The sequence below is a fragment of the Nerophis lumbriciformis genome, linkage group LG24, assembly GCF_033978685.3.
Source record: "Nerophis lumbriciformis linkage group LG24, RoL_Nlum_v2.1, whole genome shotgun sequence".
In the NCBI taxonomy this organism is placed as follows: domain Eukaryota; kingdom Metazoa; phylum Chordata; class Actinopteri; order Syngnathiformes; family Syngnathidae; genus Nerophis; species Nerophis lumbriciformis.
Genome location: NC_084571.2, coordinates 14,902,983 through 14,917,732, shown reverse-complemented (window position 1 = coordinate 14,917,732; position 14,750 = coordinate 14,902,983). Strand labels below are relative to the sequence as shown.

The following is a 14,750-nucleotide window of genomic DNA, read 5'->3' as shown; positions in this document are numbered from 1 at the left end:
GTCTAATCAGTAAGGATAACGGGGCCCAAAGCACAACTCCGTCCCATCTGGAAGTCCCAAGTGTACAGTGAGAAACCCAAGATCCGCCTGTACAAAAGCAATGTGATATCTCTGAGACGAATTGAGTCCTTCCACAATAAATGCCTTTGAAGGATCTGCTGCATTTTCTGGCCCAACAAGATTTCAAATAGAGAGCGCTACAAAAGGACAGACTGCCAAAGTGTTGTCAAATAGATCAAGTGCGGACGAATCTGATGGCTTGGTCGTGTACTCAAGATGGATCAGGATCGTCTCGCGAAAACAGCCTTGAGATGGACACCAACTGAAAAAAGAAAGCCAGGAAGACCAAGAACTACTTGGTGCAGAACTGTGTAAGCAGAGCTTGCGACAATGGATCTGACATGGGACCAAGCACAATACACAGCCAAGGACAGGAACAGATGGAGAGAACTCACCGTGGCCCTATGTCCCAAACAGGACGAAGAGGATTTCCTTAGTCGTCTCGTAAAGGGTTGCATTTCCCCCACTCTGCTGAATGTTTCGGTTTCAGATGCTGGAATAAGTTTGTTGTGCTGCTGTCTTTTTCAAACGAACTTTGCAATGTAAAGTCATTTGTTCCAAACCTGTTGCCGCAAAACAAAACTACTGACAACACTTTTCTTTTCTTTGAAACAAACTTCTCGCTGTTTGGGTTAGCATAAGGTTTGTTGTGCTATGAGTGTGTGGATCTCCCTAAAGAAATAAGGCGGAGGGCAGAAGCTGCAGAAGCTCCTAGTGTCATAAAATATACCTGAGCAAGAAGAGAAAAACATACTTTTTAAATAGGACTCGAATTTATTGATGAAATTTATTTATTGCACAAACCTAATAACATTTGGAAACTTTTAATATATAACAATGCGCAGTCTAAATAAAGAATAAACGTGTTTTAATGTGATCGTCCCATAAAGCAGATGAGAAATTATAAACACACTGACAGATTTGCAAGTAGGATACAGCAACCTTCCAAAACAAGTACCTTATTTTTCGGACTATAAGTCACAGTTTTTTTCATAGTTTGGCCGGGGGTGCGACTTATACTCAGGAGCGACTTATGTGTGAAATTATTAACACATTACCGTAAAATATCAAATATTATTTAGCTCATTCACGTAAGAGACTAGACTTATAAGATTTCATCGGATTTAGCGATTAGGAGTGACAGATTGTTTGGTAAACGTATAGCATGTTCTATATGTTATAGTTATTTGAATTACTCTTACCATAATATGTTACGTTAACATACCAGGCACGTTCTCAGTTGGTTATTTTTGCGTCATATAACGTACATTTATTCAGCCTGTTGTTCACTATTCTTTATTTATTTTAAATTGCCTTTCAAATGTCTGTTCTTGGTGTTGGGTTTTATCAAATAAATTTCCCCCAAAAATGCGACTTATACTCCTGTGCGACTTATGTTTTTTTCCTTCTTTATTATGCATTTTCGGCTGGTGCGACTTATACTCCGGAGTGACTTGTAGTCCGAAAAATACGGTAGTTCCTAGAACATATTCATAACAGTGGCCGATATTCAAGCACGAGTGTCTGAGATGAAAAGCTGGAAATCATCAGGAAATGACATGATTCGCGGCAACTGGCTTTTAAGAAGCTAACCACACTGCATCCTGGCAGCTCAAATGAACCAGCCGATAACATCAGTGACATACCCAGAGAGCCTAACCTGAGGTCCAACAGTCGTGAAAGACCCTGTAAAGGGAACAGTACCATCAAACTACGGACCTACTGTGTGGCCTGCCTCAGCCGCACATGGGAGCTCCTATCAGGCATCACAGCAACCTTAGGGAGTAAGCATATGGATCAATACAGAGTACCACTCGGCCAGGAACGACCAATGTCACAGAGCAGTGTATAAGTTTGTGGTCAAAAGCTTACAACAATTTGCCATATAGATGCTCCTTTTTTAGGTAGGTGTATGTTAAATTGTATGTAGTCAGCGAAAAGTTGCTTGTTTTTCCTTTAACATTTTCACTCATACAGGTGCAACTCATAAAATTAGAGTATCGTGTAAAAATTAATTTCTCAGCAATTCAACTTCAAATGTGTAACTAATAAGCTATATAACCTCATTACATGCAAAGTGAGATATGTCGAGCCTTTATTATAATTTTGATGATCATGGCTTTTTGAAAACTACACATTCCCTGAGGTTTTAACTTCAAGGTTGTCATAAGTTCCACGCCACAATCATCAAATTTATATCAAAAGAAAGCTTAAAATATCATGTTGCATGTTATGAGCCCATGTCATATTAGTTTCACCTTGTAAATCTAACCAAACCTTTGTACTGTATTTTTTCTAGGCAGATGACAAAGATTTTTAAAAGTTTCAAAAATGTTCCGGAATGTAACATTCTTGTGTAATTTCCACATGTTTTCTTTTGTTAAATTATACAGAATTTTTATTATATTTATTTTCAAGAGGTTTTCTATGCTATGTGCCTTTTAAGACCTCTCATGTGGCTTTGTAAGGTCATGTTAGCTATAAACTAAAGAATCCACCTTTTTGTTATCTTTTATTCCAATTAAGAATCAATAAGAGAACCGAATTGTTAAGCAGAATCGAAAATGGAATCGGAACCGGAAAAATCTTATCAATTCCCATCCCCACCTACAACTTCATGCCACACACGTGGAACCTGGAGTTCCTGGAACTGTATAACGGGGCTCTAAGAACCCTAGAAAGAAAACTCTGGAGGCCAACTCAAAGTCGACTTCACAGATGAGCATCAAATGTGGTTATTCCAATGAGATGCTTTGTTCCTGCTGTTGTGCAAAGATCTGAACACGCTTGGTCAGATCATCACTAAGAGTGGCTTTGAGTTTTTGTTCCGAAATGGAACAACCACCAGCCACTACCTCTACACGTATGATAACAAGCTGTATGCCAAAAACGAGAAAGACCTCGATTACCAGATTTATCTCACAAGGATATAAAGCAACGACATTGGGATGTACTTTGGAACAGATTAGTGTGGGGGGGACTATCTCGATGAGGGAAGATAATCACAACTGAAGAAACTACCTGAGGGCAACTTAACAGATTTACAGGACCTGGGCATCCCCCAGGCCAATGACAACCTGAGGAGAAGCCTAGACGCTCAGCCACAGCTGAATACCTACAGAAGGTGGGGCAGATCCTTGTGTTCAGTATTCACCACTTAGTTTTTCTACATTGGGTCTCAAGGGAGACGCTCAGGACGCAACGTGAACGCACCCCCGGTCACACATGCCCAAAAGTCCAGTGAACCCAAGCATTCAGGCAGATGTACCATGACTGGACCAACAAAACTGCTAGCTCTGTTAGTATTGGCACATCAAACCGTTCTATTTGTTGTGTGAGTCACATTTCGACATCCCTGGACCAAGATCAAGATCAGTATACATCGATTCTCAGTTCCTCGCCACTGAAAGGGCCCAGACCAACAGTACCCAGAGGGAAATGGCCCCAGAGCTCCATTTAGCACCACCAGCCGGCAGTTGTGGTCTGGTCACCCAGCCCCTTAGTAGGGAACAGCGAAACATGCAGATACTCTGCTGGTATAATATGCAAGTCACTAATATCAGACAAGTTGTAGAGTGGCAAAACCAGTTAGCAGGCAAATATGGACTGGAGGTTTCACAGTCAAGTTGGCACACACCACCGAAGGTAGTTGATAACAACCAGGCCAAGATCCTGTGGTACTTCCAGATCCATACTGACAAACTGGTGGTGGCCAACCAGCCTGACAAGTGGTGGACAAACAATGGACGACAGCGTGGGTGTTAGGTGTAGTAATCGTGTGATATTGTGTGAATCGAGTGATAGCAACGTCTGGAAAAAGGAACACCAACATCTGGAGAAATAGTTCACTAATCCGTTTCATTTGCGTTGAAGATGCTATATAATCAATACAAAGTGTTTTATGTTTGCATTTGTGGGTGTCTGGAACAGATTGATTTATTTTCTTTTGGGGAAATCATATGAATATGTATGAGCTTGCATTAAAAAGCACAAGATAAAGTGCCCAGAAGCACTTCGATATTGAATTAAACAAACTACTGCAGTCGCCTGGTGTTACCATATCTGATGGAGATAGGGGAGAATAACTAGAAAAGTTTCACGAGATTCACCAACCATAATGCAAAAAACAGCAATTGGGACGATGCATAACACACACAACCCTCTGTTGCTATAGCACATCAGCATCCATCCATCCTTTTCTACCACTTATACCCTCTCTGGGTCACGGGGGGCTGGAACCTATCCCAGTAGAGTTAAATTATGGCACTGATTGGCTCATGCTACATCGGGTTATTGGCTCAATTTACAAAAAAATAGGTATATGGAGAGGCTTTAGAAGTATAGTGTTATTTATCCAGAATTCCTTTCATCGATTATTTAGTTATTAGTCTGCTCGACAAGTTGTATGGAACTTAAACAGGCCCTTGCAGCGCAAAGGAATCCCTACAAATTCACCCTTTGTTTAAAAGGTGAATGTGTGTCTCTCTCCTCCTTAAAGGACTTAACTGACTCTGACCCCGAGCCGTCCACTATTGAGAGGCTGGGGGCTGGACCTGGATTCAAATGGGAAAGCAGTGTAGGTGAACCCATTCCCCCCAAGCTTGCCTTGCCTTGTTTTTCTACCTGACCTTAACCCTTTGCTTTAATGACCTACTACGCAGACCTTTTCCTTCTGACCTTCTGGTGCTTGCACATGACCACTGATTCTGTTTGATTGTTGCTTTGGTTTGAGCTTGTAATTTTTGTGTTTGTGTGGGAAAAAAAAGGCTTTGTGTCAATTGACCAAGAAGATGTTTATTTTTGTTGTACGTTTTATATTTAAGATGCAGGATATAACTACATGGCATTTCATATCCCTTGCTACACTGTTCTTGATTTTGGGTCAACCTAGTTTGTGGCTTTTGACAGCTTGTGGACACAAATATACATCCCGATTTAGGTAATTTATTATCCTAATATCAATATACGGGTAAAGTTCGATACAACATGGCCGTGCCATGGACCCCGAATTATGGCTTGTTTTTTTTCCAGCACAGTCAACCCCATTGCTTTTTACCAAATGATGAACTATCAATACTAATTCAAACCATTTAAAAACCGAATAACGCTATTGTTCACCTTCAACAAGACAGGAACTCACAAACTTAAACCACTATACCTTGGTAAGTCTGCAAACCCCCACTGTTTTCACCACATAAATCACCATTTTAATGTAATATTTTGGGAAAAAGTTATGTATAACACGAGCTCGGGATTTTATGGACCCCAACAACCGCGTTATATGGAACTTTGAGTATGTATATTGCAATGTGGTATTTTTTTCTTCAAATTACCGTATTTTCCGGACTATAGAGCCCACCGGGACGGGACATACGCCGCACCCACTAAATTTCAGAAGAAAATATTTTTCCATATTAGCTGCACAGGAATTTAAGCCGCAGAGAAATATTTTGGGAAATTAGTTATTTACACAGAAGCATTTTGTAAATGTTTGGAAACAAATTAAGATATGTAAATAAACGGTATCTATAACACGGCAATAAAACGACTGATCAAACGAAACAGAAGTCATCGTCATGGACCCACTAGCTGCGGAAGCTAGCTCTCTAATCAGCTAAACAAACTCAATAACTCTAGAGTGACACTGGAGAATTTTACGAAAATGTAAAAATACAAAGGGAGTGCCATTGTAAGTTACTAATACTAACAAATACACTCAAACGTGTTAGCATAGCAGCTAATGCTAGCGATGGTAGCTTGATTACATTACGATAGCATGTACACATGCATGAAAATAATTCTACAGACGTCACACATGGTTTTTAATAAGCAAAAATGGTTTGTTATATTGTAAAACTTACAAACGTTGCTTGAAGTGAAGAATGAAGAATACATACGAGTAGGAAGTCTATGGACGACTAGAAGACCAAATGGCAACTGTACTTCCGGGAGGTTAAAAAAAAAAGTCCAAACGGAAGGGCAATGCAGCCACTGAGCAAACTCTTACAAAATATGGCGCCATAGCACAAACGGTAACACACCTCAGTGCGTTTGCTCGTTTTTTAAAAACTATTTACTTTATAGCCGGCCGTCAGCGAAGGAAAATCCATAAATTAGCTGCGCCGTTTTATAAGCCGCAGGATTCAAAGCATAGAAAAAAGTAGCGGCTTACAGTCTATTTACGGTATATGCACACAAAATTAATGGCATTTTCACATATCATTTCTCCTATTTACGAAACATGGTTTGTATATAAAAAGGACAAGACCATTAGATAGAAAAGTGTTGTTTTCGTTTTGACAGTGAATACTAAGGTCATGTCGACACCTACTGTATGAATTTAGAGATAAACTCTATCATTTTTCAGTGTCTGTCATAGACAACAACTTGCTAGGCTCGTCTGGTGTTTTTTCTTTTCATCACTTGGTGCTTTTGAGGCAACGTTAGTACTTTGTCACATTTTAACACTGTCTCTGTACTGTTCTTCATGGTGTCTTGAAGTGATAAAAAAGAATAGACCCGTTCAAGTTGCTAGTAAGGACTTGTTGGCGGCAGGTTTTGCACATTGGCCTTTGTTTTGACTTTTTTTAATGCAAATAAAGGTGTCCTTCTTTTCGACACCCATTACCACTTCGGGTTTTGTTAGCTTGGCTTCCATTGTTCTTTGTCTGTCCGTTCAATGTTGACATCCATGCTCTTGCATACATTTATTTCAAGTGGCGTGAAAATGCTCCCGCAAAGTAGCCCAGACGTTAAGATTACGATATAAACGAGTTGTATCATATGATAGACATTTTAATGTATATATCTCGATATGATACAATGGATAGGATTTTACTTTAATTTGAATTGTGTGGGTCCTTTTTTTAACAAAACCTTTGAAACTTATTATCTTTAATATTTTTTAAATATCATTTTTAGTGTACATTTTTCATATGATTTATTTGTTCAAGCAGCGGCTCAAATTGCAGAAAATGTATAACTCAAGTTTGTCTCAAATATATTTTATGCAATGGAAAATACCGTATTTTCCGCACCATAAGGCGCCCTGGGTTAAAAGCCGCGCCTTCAATGAACGGCATATTTCAAAACTTTGTCCACCTATAAGCCGCCCGGTGTTGTAAGCCGCATCTAACTGCGCTAAAGGAATGTCAAAAAAACAGATAGGTCAGTCAAACTTTAATAATATATTAAAAACCAGCGTTCTAACAACTCTGTTCACTCCCAAAATGTACGCAAATGTGCAATCACAAACATACGTATATCAACATGGACAGAGCTGCGTGAAAAAAGCCACCCGGCCTCTTCGCGTAAACTTAAACTTACCTTAACCACTCGCTCATCTTTTCTTCATCCATCCCTTCGAGTTAGCTTTTATGATGACGCCGGCTGGAAAGGTCTCTTTTGGCAAGGTCTTCCTTTTGAATATCACCATGGGTGGAAGTTTCTGGCCATTAGCATGGCAAGCTAGAACCACAGTGAAGGATGACTTCTCATTCCCTGTGGTGCGAATATTCACCGTACGTGCTCCCGTTGTATCCAGTGCGGTTCACAGGAATATCAGTTGCTGTGAAATAGTAATCCGTGTGCGGATGGAGAGATTGCGTCTTTTCATGAACCGGATCCCTGACGCTTAGTAGGAGCCATTTTGTGGTCTTTACAGATGTAAACACACAAAGGAAATGAAATGTACGGTGATATCCGCGCGCTTTTTCTTCTTCTACGCGGGCGGGTGGTTGCTTACAGTAGAAGAAGAAGCGCTTCCTGTTCTATGGGGGCGGGTGCTTACCTTGGCGGTTGCTTGCGTAGAAGAAGAAGCGCTTCCTGTTCTACCGGGAAAAAAGATGGCGGCTGTTTACCGAAGTTGCGAGATCGAAACTTTATGAAAATGAATCGTAATATTAATCCATATATAAAGCGCACCGGGTTAAAAGCCGCACTGTCAGCTTTTGAGTAAATTTGTGGTTTTTAGGTGCGGCTAATAGTGCGGAAAATACGGTACTGTACAATTTGAATGAGGTAGTGAAAAATTACACAAGTTTTTATCCACTAACTCAAAATTATTTTGTTTAAGTGTTCAGTTGGCTGAATCAGAGCAGTAAAATGGCTGACCAAACAAAACAGAAGTTATTGTGATGGACCCACTAGCTGTGGTAGCTAGCTCTCCGAACAACTCAATAACTCCACGGTGACATTTTGGTGAATTTACTGGGGAATTTTTGAAACTGAAACAATACAAAAAGAATGCCATTGTAGGTTAATACACAGACACTCGTATACCTGATGATGCTAGCTTGATTACATTACGATACCCATAAGCATGAAAACAATACAGACATCACACATGGGACGGTTTAGTGAGTATGAATTGTTTTAGTTATATGGTGAACTTATAAACGTTGCTTAAAGTGATGAATGAAAAATCCTTTCGAGCAGAAACTCTATGAGCGGGTATACTTCCGGTTCAAGCACAAAACAGGAAGTACATTTTCAACCTGCAGCACCTGCAGTCAGTGAACACATCCAAAAGATGGTGCCAAAGCACAAACAATAACACACCTTTGCAGTGTTTTATGAAAACTATTTGATGAATTTATAACATGATGGTTGTAGGGAAGAAAAAAATCCATGAATTAGCCACATCGATTTATAAGGCGCGGGGTTCAAAGTATGGTTACGGCATATAGTCTGGAAAATACGGTAATCACAAATTTAGGATTAGATTTACAAAAGTAGATTCAAGTATACTAAATTAACTTTGATCACTTTATCAGTTGCTAAGTATTAATAAACATAATGCAGGTGAAGAAAATCTACACACTCTTAAATTTTACAGGTAACATTGACATACAGCAGGGGTGCCCATTACGTCAATCACGAGCTACCGGTCGAACGTGGAGGGTGTCAGTCGATCTCCAGCCAGGCATTAAAAAAATTGTCCTAAAAATTGCCTGAAACTTTCGTCACTTGATTGACATTCACGGCACCCGAGGGTCTTGTGAGATGATGCTGGTTGCTGCGAGCTCATTATTTAAAAAAAAATGACCGACAGGAAGGCGAGAAACAGTTTTTATTTCAACAGACTCTCGCGCCGTACCTGCCGTCAAAACTCTAACGACCGACGGCACAGTTCTTATCTTCACAATAAAAGCGCTGCTTCATCCTGCCTGCGCTAACAAAATAAGAGTCTCAGAAAGCTGGCATGCACAAGCTAGCGAGCTACGGAGTTTTCCGCCAATGTTTTTCTTGTAAAGTGTATAAAACGAGAATGGAAGCTGGACGAATAAGATGCCAAAAACCAACCACTTTCATGTGGTATTGGACAGAAGGACTTTTCTTCTCCTCCATTTAAAAAAATAAAATAAAATGCGGACGTTATCACTACTGTCTGATTCCAATCAATATAAGTCATCAGAATCAGGTAATACACCAACTTATATTCTTGTCTTCATGAAAGAGAGGAATCTATATGTGTTAAACTTGCTTGTATTAACAGTAAACACCTTTTAACTTGTTAACAAATTGTTAACCAAGTCCATCTCCATAGAGCAGGTCAGCAGCAGGAAGCATGAAGTGCTCTAAAACTTGCTGGTAGACTGCTGCGTTGACCCTGGATCTCAGGAAACAGAGTGGACCGACACCAGCAGATGACATGGCACCCCAAACCATCACCCAACCATGCAAATTTTGCATTTCCTTTGGAAATCGAGGTCCCAGAGTCTGGAGGAAGACAGGAGAGGCACAGGATCCACGTTGCCTGAAGTCTAGTGTAAAGTTTCCACCATCAGTGATGGTTTGGGGTGCCATGTCATCTGCTGGTGTCGGTCCACTCTGTTTCCTGAGATCCAGGGTCAACGCAGCCGTCTACCAGCAAGTTTTAGAGCACTTCATGCTTCCTGCTGCTGACCTGCTCTATGGAGATGGAGATTTCAAGTTCCAACAGGACTTGGCGCCTGCACACAGCGCAAAATCTACCCGTGCCTGGTTTACGGACCATGGTATTTCTGTTCTAAATTGGCCCGCCAACTCCCCTGACCTTAGCCCCATAGAAAATCTGTGGGGTATTGTGAAAAGGAAGATGCAGAATGCCAGACCCAAAAACGCAGAAGAGTTGAAGGCCACTATCAGAGCAACCTGGGCTCTCATAACACCTGAGCAGTGCCAGAAACTCATCGACTCCATGCCACGCCGCATTAACGCAGTAATTGAGGCAAAAGGAGCTCCAACCAAGTATTGAGTATTGTACATGCTCATATTTTTCATTTTCATACTTTTCAGTTGGCCAACATTTCTAAAAATCCCTTTTTTGTATTAGCCTTAAGTAATATTCTAATTTTGTGACACACGGAATTTTGGATTTTCATTTGTTGCCACTTCAAATCATCAAAATTAAATGAAATAAACATTTGAATGCATCAGTCTGTGTGCAATGAATAAATATAATGTACAAGTTACACCTTTTGAATGCAATTACTGAAATAAATCAAGTTTTTCAAAATATTCTAATTTACTGGCTTTTACCTGTATATGAATGAGGTAGATCCCTTCCACTTGGTCAATTGAAAAGTAGCTCGCCTGCAGAAAAAGTGTGGGCACCCATGACCTTTCTCGTTCATTCCCTCTACATGGGATTGGTACCGGTACTCCACAAGACCGATTTAGGTTTAGACAATGCAATAGAATTGTGACTTAAAATAAAACGCTAATGAAAGTGGCTTGGACAAAAATGGTAGTACCTATTTACCACATTTTGTTCAGAGATCATTGTGGGTTTTTGTTCTTTCACAAAGGACTACAAACACTAATTCACGTCTGTATTTTCTGCTGAATGTGCATCATCAAAATATTGCTTACTCGGGTCAGGTACATTGGATTCAATTTTTTCTTAGTCGTACATTTGCAAACATTGAACAATGTTATTATGGGGTGTTGTGTGTAGAATTTGAGTCAAACGCTGAATTTACAGTATTTTTCGGACCATAGGGCGCACCGGATTAAAAGGCGCACTGCCGATGAGCAGGTCTATTCAGGTCTTTTTTCATTCAAAAGGAGCTCTGGATTATAGGGCGCATTAAAAGGGTCATATTATGATTTTTTTCTAAATTTAAAACACTATCTTGTGGTCTACATAACATGTGATGGTGGTTCTTAGGTGAAAGTGTTGTAGTGTTTTACAGACCATCTTCAAGTAGCTTTCTGAGCGTCTCTTCAGGATGCGCCATTTTGTGTGCGGTCTTACCTACGTGGCTCACCTTCGACAGCGTCTTCTCCCCTTGTTGTAGCGGTGTAGCGTGCAAGGACGGGTAGTGGAAGAAGTGTCAAAAGATGAAGCTACCTGTTTTAATGACATTCAGACTTCAATCAATAACGGAGCAGCATCTCCTCATCCGTGGCTCAAATATGCAACATCAACGCCGGAAATGTGTCCCGTGAAAAAAACGTCCAACCGGAACCCTCTAATAGCTAAAGTTCCGTGGGTGAATTATGTAAACCCACTACAGTTTTTAGCGCTTTGATAGCTAATCTACTGACAGATATAAGTAAGAACTTCACACTACTTTATATTAGAAATGGCAACAGCGAAAGATGAATGCCACATAAGCAGGAAGAGAAAAAGAAGAAGCTTATAACTACGGCGTCGGCATGGACTACAATTGCGGAAGCGCGCACATTTTCAGGACTTATGCAGATCCCAAATACACATCAGCAGGTACCAGAAGGTAAGAAAAGTTGGTTTTGCATAATATTGCCAAACAAAACGGCAGGTAATATGTCTGCTAATAGGTGCCATTTTGCAGTTCTTATATACACACACCATAATAATACTCGTATGTTGAAGCACAGTACAATCCATCAAGCGGTGTGGCTTCATAGCTTACCGAAGTCGTACTAAAACATTTTGACAGATTTTTGAGCGCTGTGTGTAATGTTCTATATTCTCAATGGAACATTTAAAGTTTTGGTGTTTATTGCCATCATATTGCAGTCTACATGCATCTCTTATGTGTGACTGCCACTGGTTACACTTATTACACCATCTACCAAATAAAATAGCTTCGAGGTCAGTAAGCACAACCAGAATTATTACGTACATTAGGCGCACTGTTGATTTTTGAGAAAATGAAAGGATTTTAAGTGCGCCTTATAGTCCGAAACATACGGTACTCCATATTTGGTATGAAGTTGCCTGTCACCTGACAACGTTTGGGATAAGGGAAGCGCTGTGAATACGCACTTTTTATCTTCACGCTGTGTTTTGTTTACAATAACAAGCCGTTACACAAACTCAACTAATGTGTGATTAATTTGCACGCTACTTGAAGCACTGGCGACCCAAGCTTTCTGGTTTCTGCGCACCCATTCATGCACAGTGTGATTCATAAACTCTTCTCAAATGTTTTTGGAATGCAGTTGCTTTCAGAATAATTCAACCACCACTTTGTACAGCCGGCCAATTAAATGAAAACATTTGTAATACTAAATGTGTTGAGGTGTTCTACTGTTAATACACTTTGCAGAGACATAGACTTGAACAATGGAGGTTGAATCATTTTGAATGCAGTTGTATAGTTTGCTATTTGTAGTAGTTGTGATTGTGAAAGGTTTGTTGTATTTGGCTCCCACTATTAACAGGCCGACAATCATCACAGTATGAAAGTCACTTTGACTGTGGTGCGTTGTCGAGTAGATGTACCATTGAGTTTGCTGCATATTTCCAATTGAACCCTTGTTCTGTTGCAGCCTGTGAAGGACGACCCACATTTCCATCACTTCCTGCTTAGCCAGTCTGAGAAGGTAGGAGTATGCTCTCATGTTTCTCCATCTTTAGGAACCTAACTCAAGTCTCGTGTTTATTTGTCTGCTGCAGATTAACGTGATCCCTGATTCAGTGTTTCGCCGCCAAAAAATGTTTCTCAGCTATGTAATACACTTTTTCACCACTTGTGGTAGTAATGCAGGGTTTCCTCGAAACTGCCAAGGTACCTGTGGTTACGGGCATTGTCACCGAGTAATTTGCATCATTTTCTATGATATGATTTTCTTTAAATAGGCTCAAAAAATGTACACATACAGTACAGGCCAAAAGTTTGGACAAACCTTCTCATTCAATGCGTTTTCTGTATTTTCATGACTATTTACATTGTAGATTGTCACTGAAGGCATCAAAACTATGAATGAACACATGTGGAGTTTTGTACTTAACAAAAAAAGGTGAAATAACTGCAAACATGTTTTGTATTCGAGTTTCTTCAAAATAGCCACCCTTTGCTCTTATTACTGCTTTGCACACTGTTGGCATTCTCTCGGTGAGCTTTAAGCACACCTGTGAAGTGAAAACCATTTTAGGTGACTACCTCTTGAAGCTCATCGAGAGAATGCCAAGAGTGTGCAAAGCAGTAGTCAGAGCAAAGGGTGGCTATTTTGAAGAAACTAGAATACAAAACATGTTTTCAGTTATTTCACCTTTTTTTGTTAAGTACATAACTCCACATGTGTTCATAGTTTTGATGCCCTCAGTGACAATCTACAATATAGTCATGAAAAAGCATTGAATGAGGTGTGTCCAAACGTTTGGCCTGTACTGTACATTTAAAACAAATCTGTTATCATTTGCTAGTATGAACATACACTATATTGCCAAAAGTATTTGGCCACCTGCATTGACTCACATATGAACATGAAATGCCATCCCATTCCTAACCCATAGGGTTCAATATGATGTCGGTCCACCTTTTGCAGCTATTACAGCTTCAACTCTTCTGGGAAGGCTGTCCACAAGGTTGTGGAGTGTGTTTATAGGAATTTTCGACCATTCTTCCAAAAGCGCATTGGTGAGGTCACACACTGATGTTGGTCGAGAAGCTCCTGGCTCTGTCTCCGTTCTAATTAATTCCAAAGGTGTTCTATCGGGTTCAGGTCAGGACTGTGTGCAGGCCAATCAAGTTTATCCTCACCAGACTCTGCCATCTATGTCTTTATGGACCTTGCTTTGTGCACTAGTGCACAGTCATGTTGGAAGAAGAAGGGGCTCGCTCAAAACTGTTCCCACAAGATTAGGAGCATGGAATTCCAAAATGTTTTGATATCCTGGAGCATTCAAAGTTACTTTCACTGGAACTAAGGGACCAAGCCCAACTCCTGAAAAACAACCCCACACCATAATTCCTCTTTCACCAAATTTCGCACTCGGCACAATGCAGTCCGAAATGTACCGTTCTCCTGGCAACCTCCAAACCCAGACTCGTCCATCAGATTGCCAGATGAAAAAGCGTGATTCATCACACCAGAGAACACGTCTCCACTGCTCTAGAGTCCGGTGGCGATGTGCTTTACACCACTGCATCTAACGCTTTGCATTGGACTTGGTGATTTATGGCTTAGATGCAGCAGCTGATTGGCCATGGAAACCCATTCCATGAAGCTCTTGGTGTACTGTACGTGGGCTAACTGCAAGGTCAAATTAAGTTTGGAACTCTGTAGCAACTGACTGTGCAGAAAGTCTTTGCACTATGCATTTTCAGCATCCGCTGATTCCTCTCTGTCAGTTTATGTGGCCTACCACTTCGTGGCTGAGTTGCTGTTGTTCCCAAACTCTTCCATTTTCTTATGATAAAGCCGACAGTTAACTTTGGAATATTTAGAAGTGAGGAAATTTCAAGACTGGATTTGTTGCACAGGTGGCATCCTAT

At 40.4% G+C, this 14,750-nt stretch overlaps 1 protein-coding gene across 2 annotated transcripts in view; it reads left to right on the top strand.

The window, feature by feature from the left end:
- The window catches only part of glyr1 (glyoxylate reductase 1 homolog (Arabidopsis)), a 65,087-nt gene that overhangs the window by 13,950 nt on the left and 36,387 nt on the right, over positions 1-14,750 (top strand). The window contains exons 6-7 of one of the 2 annotated variants that reach the window (XM_061981635.2): positions 4,559-4,636; positions 12,802-12,855. In XM_061981635.2, the coding sequence (XP_061837619.1) occupies positions 4,559-4,636; positions 12,802-12,855 (132 nt within the window). The remainder of the gene's footprint in view (positions 1-4,558; positions 4,637-12,801; positions 12,856-14,750) is intronic. The other variant, XM_061981636.1, reaches the window with a different exon arrangement.